The 7,875-nt window shown below is 44.9% G+C and overlaps 2 protein-coding genes across 4 annotated transcripts in view; one reads left to right on the top strand and one right to left on the bottom strand.

The window, feature by feature from the left end:
- The window catches only part of MED12L (mediator complex subunit 12 like), a 398,615-nt gene that overhangs the window by 93,759 nt on the left and 296,981 nt on the right, over positions 1-7,875 (bottom strand). For both annotated transcript variants that reach the window (XM_006758962.2, XM_006758963.2), the window contains exon 15: positions 545-692. In XM_006758962.2, coding sequence (XP_006759025.1) covers positions 545-692 — 148 coding nt within the window. The remainder of the gene's footprint in view (positions 1-544; positions 693-7,875) is intronic.
- P2RY12 (purinergic receptor P2Y12) overlaps positions 1-7,875 on the top strand; it is a 53,549-nt gene that overhangs the window by 37,026 nt on the left and 8,648 nt on the right. The window contains exon 1 of one of the 2 annotated variants that reach the window (XM_006758954.2): positions 677-942. The exons of the other annotated variant lie outside the window; for it this stretch is intronic. The gene's annotated coding sequence lies outside the window, so the exon portion shown is untranslated. Of the gene's footprint in view, positions 1-676; positions 943-7,875 lie in introns of those variants that run through there. 2 annotated transcript variants of the gene reach the window in all.

Genomic DNA, 7,875 nt, shown 5'->3' with positions numbered 1-7,875 from the left:
AGAGTATTCCAAGTAAAGAAGGCATTATATAGAGCAAAGGCGTAATTTTCTTTTTCACTTGAAAATATTTGGTGATATTGGTAGCCACCATTACATATTGCGATCATTCTTTGGAATAATGTAAGAAAAGATCAGCAACTACACTGTCATGACTTTCAGTTATCATGTAATATAAGTACCCAGAGCAAACTACAAGCTTGAAAAAGGCTGGTAAAGAATAGGGGAATCACTTCCAAAGTAAGGGGTTTCCAACTCATTCTTCAATACTTCATTTTCGACTATTGTAGAAAATTCGGGAAGTAAAAAAAGAGTAGAAAATAAAAACTACCTACATCTACTCATAAAACATGCTATTTTAATACATGGATTACTATAAATGGAACCAAGGCCTTAAAATTTCAATGTGCTTATTCATATTTCAATGTGATAGTCATTCAGAAGAGGAAACACTGGGGACACTGCCATCTACCCACTTGATAAAGACTGCACTAAGGGGAAGGACATAAGCCAGCACAATGGGAGCAAGTGCATTCGGGCTCTTTACCCCCCATCTCTGTGGTGCTCTTCTTATTTAGGATTTTCAAAATATCTCTGGTAATCTTCTTCAGCTGATGCCTCGCTTCATCACGTGCTTTGCCCACACCATACAGAAGAACTGTGCGCTGGTTACATTCATGGCTTGAAGACTCATCCTGAAAAACAGAAAAGTGCACTGTGAAGCCCTTGTCTGCAGGCGCAGGGCTGCACTTCGGGTCCAGGAAGTGCACTAACCACAGCATCTCTATGCTGGCTGGCCGTGGTGGCACCCGCACACCTTTCAGTTCACCTCAACCTCCACTGGCAACACCTGGTTTTTCCAGTTTGGAACTTGCTAAAGTTATTGAAAGTGTCAACTAACCTGAAGTCTTAATAGAAGCAGTTGATGTGGGCGACCCCTACAGAGTAAGTTTTGACCATTGAAAACTTTTCATTGTTTAAAATTTAGCCTGGTGTTAATTTCACATCATATTATCTAGTTGTACTTTTTCCTTAAGGAAAATGTTATTTTTTAGTAAGTTTGATTTTCTCTATACAGCATCATTAAATATTTTATATTTATAAAAAAATCTTCCTAGGACACAACTACTTTTATAAAAGTGTTTCATTTACTTCCAACACGACTGTGTAAGATGCATGTATATTTGTTTCCAATATAGCACACAGGTTTCATTGGGAGGTAAATAGCTGGAAGTGCAAACATGTTCTGTCTGACACTAACTTCCCTTCTGGAGCGCCCCAGCCCTCCCTGCCCACAAACAGTGAATTCAAGAGCTGTTTCTCCCTCCTGGCGAGGGAGATCATTCAGTCACAGCAAACAACATGCACATACTGCTAACCACATTCCTCAGCCAAAATCATACAGTTCGGGATGTGTTCTCTCTTACACCTGGTTTTGAACTTTTCTACTAAATTTCCCTCTCAGATCTTATACTCTTTCATCTTCTTGGGATAATCCCCAGCTCTATCCTTCAGTCCACCTTCTTTTCTTATCATTTCTACATGTTGCCCCTGACAGGAGCTTTCCCTTCCTAACAGCATCTATTCCTAAGGAGCTTGCCTGAGAAAAGAACACTGCCCAGGAAACACACACAATATTCTGGTCCTAACTAGCAGTGGCTGCAAAAATCCTGGAGATGTGGAGAAGTACAGCATTTCATTTGCAGCACGCCACCTGGGCATGCTGCACAAAGCAGCATTTTGCTTCTACACTCTTGAAATAAGAGCCTGATCTCTCTCCTTCTGTCACTTTCCTCCCAGTCTTTGTCATTCTCTTTCTCGCTCACACACTTGAATTCAAGGCACCACTTCTCCTTGCACTAGTTCCTTTTTTTAAATTACATTCTATCAGAAATCTACATTTGTACACCCTGACACTCCATCTTGCTACCCCACCCCCAAGCAATTATTGTTTCAGGTGTTCAAATTTGCCTCCTTACTAGTATAAAGGGGAGGGGAAGGCTAGGAGCAGGTCTCTTCTAAAAGCCACTGTTATTTAATATACCCTGAGTATCCAAATCTCCCCAAAATTTCCATAGACAGACTTAACCACAGGATGAAGTCAACAGAGGTAATGATTCCCACACCTGGCTGCACATCTGAATGACCTGAGCTGCTTGTTAATTTCCAACTTTTGTTGTGGTCACAGAGCACTGCTGATATATTTCTTGTTTGTCTGGTGCACATGTGAACCTTAAAAAGGGAACAGAGGGCACTGAGGAAACTGTTCAACACCCAGCAGCACAGTCCTGTACCTGGAATGGTTTTCAGTGAAGGCACCTGTGGTCGAGTGGTTCTAATGTAAACTTCAGTAGGAGGCATGATGGAAAGATGTTAGCAAAGATATTCACAACTATTTATACAGTGTCTCCCCACAGCAGGATGAGGTGCTAGGAACCCTGAGAAAATGCAAGGACGCCAGTTCCTTGTCCTCAAGGATTGCAGGTCCAGTGTCATAAAGGCAGCATTTGCAGAGGGAGTAGGAGCCTCAGCGGGGCTGGTGTCCTGGGAAGCCCCTCTGCTCCTCACTAACACACAGGAGCCTGGGTGGGCATGAACAGGCATAGCCCAAGGTTGGGTCAGAGCTGTGAATGCAGTTGGGTCCAGCTCCACGTCCAAAGAATGAGCCTTTCTGAGCCTCGGATTTTTCCTCTGAAAAACAAGGCAACACCACCTGCCCTGTGAGAATAACTGAGTAGCACAGGAGACAGTGCCCACTGCTGTTCATTCGTATTCCCTCACTTCCACTTCTCTCTCACACACACATGCCCTACTCACACTGCCATGTTACTCAACTGCTGGGGTCCAACCCCAGCAGGTCCAGGGGTCCCCAAAGGTGTGGATGGAGTCGGCGAAGAAGGAACGACACAGAGGCAGCGTTCAGTTCTGACTCTAGGTTCTGTCTCTAGGTTCTGTTGCCAGTTTCTGTCCAGGATCTTTTGCCATGTTCTCTCTAGGTTCTGTCTCTAGGTTCTGTGTTCTAGGTTCTGTGTGTCTAGGTTCTGTGTTCTAAGTTCTGTCTCTCCGGTTCTGTCTCTTGTTGTCTTGTTACATCTGTATTTATACCAGTTGATTCCAATCCTATCAATCTCTATTCCAAAGGTTAGGGCGTTTCTTATCTCCATTCCAGGGAGTAAAGATTATATAGCTTAAGCATGATTGTTCATAGTTAAAGTGATTAATTACCCGCCTGGCACTTACTTAAGGGGTTTTATTCCCTCCCTAACTTCAGGGGAAAATCCCTACCTGGGGAAACAACCTTTCTCAGAGAGGTGACCTTGGTTAAAACACATAGTGCCAAGAAGATGAGCAAACATATTAAGAACAGTATGCCATATATGCCAGGTCCCTTGAAACAGCAAGGATGGACCGGCTCCCGGCACTCAACATTTACCAGATACCGGCTGCATCCTTCCTTGGCTGTGGCCCTCCCACCACCTAAAATACTCTCAGCAGCCTCAGCTTCACTGGTGGAAATGCTCTGGCCATTTACAGCCTCCGGGCCCTTACTCCCTCACTGCACACTAGTGAGAGCCCTCACCAGAGGAGCTCAGGGAGGGGAGAGAACCTTTGGAGCACTTGTCACAGTGTAATGCACTTATTTTTATGTATTTGCTGGTGTCTGTCTTCCCTGCTACACTATCCATTTGGTGAGGGAGAACCCAGGTCTGTTGTGTTCACATTTATGTTATTTTTTTTTAATTATCACCCAAGGATATGTTTTTATTGATTTTTAGAGAGAGAGGATTCAAGGGAGAGAGAGAGAGAGAGAGAGAAACATCAATGTGAGAGAGAAACATTGATCAGTTGCCTCTGATATATGCCTCGACCAGGAATCAAACCCACAACCTAGGTATGTGCCCCAACCAGGGATGGAACCCACAACTTGGATATACCCCTGGACCAGAAATTGAACCCACAAATGGGACAATGCTCCAACCAATCCAGCCACTGACCAGGGCCACATTTACATTCTTAATAGGCACTAGTTGGCACTTAACATTCTTTGAATATACAATATAATGAATAAATAAGTGGACTAATAAAAAAAACACATGACTAAAAGATAAAAACAAAAACTACTTTTGTAGGAAACTTAACCTGAAAAGTGCTGATAAAATTCAAAAGGAGAAATGAGAGGCAAAGAGAAAGAGCAAAAAAGTTTGTAGAGTGTAAACTAGATCTTAGTGGTGGGACTAAAAAATAAGAAGCAAAACCAAGAGGTATTTGATGGCAACTAGGAAAATAGCGTGCATCTGAGTGAATGTTCATCTCACTGGGTTTCAAGATGGACTTACTAGACAAAGTATGTTGGAAGAAAGAAGAGTAGGTAACAATGGCAGGGAGCTCCTAAATTCACCTTTAGGTGAGAAGAATTTAAAGGGTAGGTAGAAATCCTATATAATAAAAGCCTAATATGCAAATTGTCCCCTCAGGTGGGCGGTCGACTGGGAGTTTGACTGCTTGCTATGACATATGCTGACCACTGGGGGGCAGCATGTAACAAGGCAGGAGTCTCCGGGAGAGAGCATGCTGCCCTCCTGGCTTCCGTGGGGCGCCGCTGGGTGGCCCAGAGACCCATGCTGTGCCCTGGCCCATGGCGTCTGTTTGCACTCACCATATCTCCACGTGAGGACTTGGGTGCTGTGACTCAGACAGAGGGGGGTGCGTGGAGGCCCAGGGTCCCAGATACTGCCCAGGGCCCAGAGGTCAGCTGGAACCTGCCCTTCTATGCCAGATGCTCACGCTTCGATCACTGGCCAGGCCTAGGTGCATGAATTTTGTGCACCAGGCCTCTAGTGTTTTATAAATATTTATTGGGTGGTTTGACATAGAGGCAAATATGGAGGTGACAGTTTAGGGAGAAGAGCAATGTGTCAATGGAAGGGGTGTAAAAATCCCATATTATTGAGTGGGGGGCAAAGAGCGTTGAGACAGAGGAGGCCAAATAAACCATCAAATGATGCACATGCACTCTCCATCCTATATAATAAAGAGGTAATATGCAAATTAACCCTCACACCCTCACAAGATGGCTGCCTATGACCAGGCCGGCAGGGGGGTTAGTGAGGGACGACCAAATGACTGAACAGAAGGATGCGTGGGGCGATCAGGCTGTCAGGGGGGTTAGTGAGGGACGACCAAATGACTGAACAGAAGGATGCGTGGGGCGATCAGGCTGTCAGGGGGGTTAGTGAGGGACGACCAAATGACTGAACAGAAGGATGCGTGGGGCGATCAGGCTGTCAGGGGGGTTAGTGAGGGACGACCAAATGACTGAACAAGCAGGGGGCATGGGGTGACCAGGCCAGCAGGGGGGTTAGTGAGGGACGACCAAATGACTGAACAGAAGGATGCATGGGGCGATGGCAGGCAGGCAGGTGAGTGGTTAGGAGGCAGCAATCCAGGATTGTGAGAGGATGTCCGACTGCTAGTTTAAAGAAATGAACATGACTCAGAGCAGACTTCAATTTAATTCACTTAAACAGGCAGTTGGACATCACTTGAGTGGTCCTGGGTTGGAGAGAGCACAGGCTGGGCTGAGGGGACACCCCTCCCCTGGTGCACGAATATCATGCACCAGGCCTCTAGTAATTAATAAGAGCACCAGAGAAGTCAGGGTCACAGAGGTTAGTCATGGAGGGGACATTTAACGCTGGGAGTCATCAATAGTATCAAATGCAGTGGAGAAGTCACAATGGATGTAGCTGACTTGTTTTTTTCAAAAACACATGTATGAACCTCAAAAGAGACGTTTCTCTACAATGGGGGATGGAGGGCAGAGAGCAGGAAACAGGGAGCTGAAGTAAGAGTAGGTGGTGAAATAAGAGAAGGCAAAGGAAGTAACCCACATTTACTAGTATTGGGCATGAAGAACAGCAGCTTGAGAGGAAAGAGAAGGTTGTGTTAAGATAATCAATGGCAACCTCTTGTTTCAAAGCTATGTTCCAAATAGAGTCTCCAGGAAGGAAATCCAGGTCGGAGGGCAGATAACTGATAGATAGAAAACAACAGTGTCTTGTCTGGCTTAACTTGGAAAGAAAGTCGGCACACCTTTACACTTCACCACCGAGTAAAAGGAAACTGATGAAAACATGGGGAATGTGGGTGAAAAGTGAGGAATGTGAGGAATTTCATATTGGTTCATTGGTCCTGATATACTCAGGGAGTTAGACTAGAAGCACAGTCATGAATTGAGAATGAGGGATGGAATTTAAAAGCAAGAGCAACATGCACTTAGCTGGGAAAGAACCACGGGTCCCCTCTGAGTGGTATAAAACTGTATGTGCTTCTGATAGCTGATATTGTGAGGAAAATCATGCATGGTAGCTGGTACTAATCTTCAAAATGGAAAGGCAAAGACTTCTAAAGCAACTCTTTTTCAACAGCCTACAACAACAATTTTCAACCAGTGTGCTGTAAGACTTTTTAAAACATACAATACCCGACTATTTAGTCAGGGCACTGACCTCTTTTCCCTTAGGTTGTCAAATGAAAAAAATGACAACAGCCAACACAACAGTGTGAATGAATCACAATGATACCTTTTATTCTTGTCAGATCAGCAAAAAGCACATTGTTTGGTGCCACAGAACTTTAGTAATTAGTTTATGTGTGCTGTAAGATGAAAACTACGGAATTGGTTTATGTCAATTTTCGGTACATGCAGAAAATGTACAAGTCTTCAAATACCAGCTTATGCTACATGAGAATTAAGGCACCCTAAGAAAATAGGCCAAATATTCCTAAGAGTACCAATAAGTTCTACTCTTTCATCTGGGAATCCAAACACCCTCAAGTTGCCTAGTTGTAAGTAAAATTAATAATTGGAGATCAGTACTGAAGAATTATTCTGTTATTTATTCCCTGAAGGACACATTTGTTCGATAGGAAAAAAAAATCACTAGGCAATCCACAGATGTCTAGCCACTGCCAGTGTGCTGTCCATGGGTGGGAGAGTTCATCTCCCCTGTGCACTGACTTTTGAAAATCTCCAGATCGATTACTCTCTTTCTCCAGGTAAAAATCACCTAATTGATAGGGAACTAGGAGGATGCATGTCCAAAACCGGGGAGGCCTGAAGGAAGAAATGAAGTGAATTAAATTGAAGTCTGCTCTGAGCCATGTTCATTTCTTTAAAATATGTGATTAGAGAGAGAAACCAAGATGACAGCATAGGTAAACACCAGAGATTGCTGCCTTGCACAACCACTTCAAAAATACAACTAAAAGACAGAACGGACATCATCCAGAACCACAGGAAGGCTGCCTGAGTGGAAATTCTACAACTAGAAGGAAAGAGAAGAGCATACCGAGACTCAGAGGAGGTGTGATGCAGAAGTAAAATACAAAGGTGTGGAGGTGCATGTGGAGAGGGCTGGTGGCTGAGGGCACGGTTGTCGTTTTCAATCGGGAGGGAGTCTCAGGCTCTGAGCTCCAGTTCCCGGTGAGTCTCTAGGGACCCAGACTCACACGGGAGAAGTGGGACTGTCTGGCATTGGTCGGAACTCAAGGGCAGCTTTCTCTCGGATGCACACGCAGCAATTGCCGGGGCCTCTGAGGAAAGGACTGAGAGCAGCCATACTGCTCGCTCCACCCGCCCAGTTGATCCCCTGGGGCTCCACCCCGCCCAAGCTGTGCACTGAGGCTTTTGCATATGAAAGGCCCGGCCCTTTGTAATCTGAAAATTACTTAACAAACTGCAGCTGCCCAAGGCCCCAGGGCAACTTGCATTGCTTTACAGCTGGATTCTGCAGGGTAGACTCAGGTAGAGACTAGATTAGCACCTGCTTAGATCCAAGAGCCAGTGTACTCAGTGGTCAGGGTGGGACCATCCAA

Source organism: Myotis davidii, unplaced genomic scaffold, assembly GCF_000327345.1.
Source record: "Myotis davidii unplaced genomic scaffold, ASM32734v1 scaffold316, whole genome shotgun sequence".
In the NCBI taxonomy this organism is placed as follows: domain Eukaryota; kingdom Metazoa; phylum Chordata; class Mammalia; order Chiroptera; family Vespertilionidae; genus Myotis; species Myotis davidii.
This window is presented reverse-complemented; position numbering and strand designations above follow the sequence as displayed.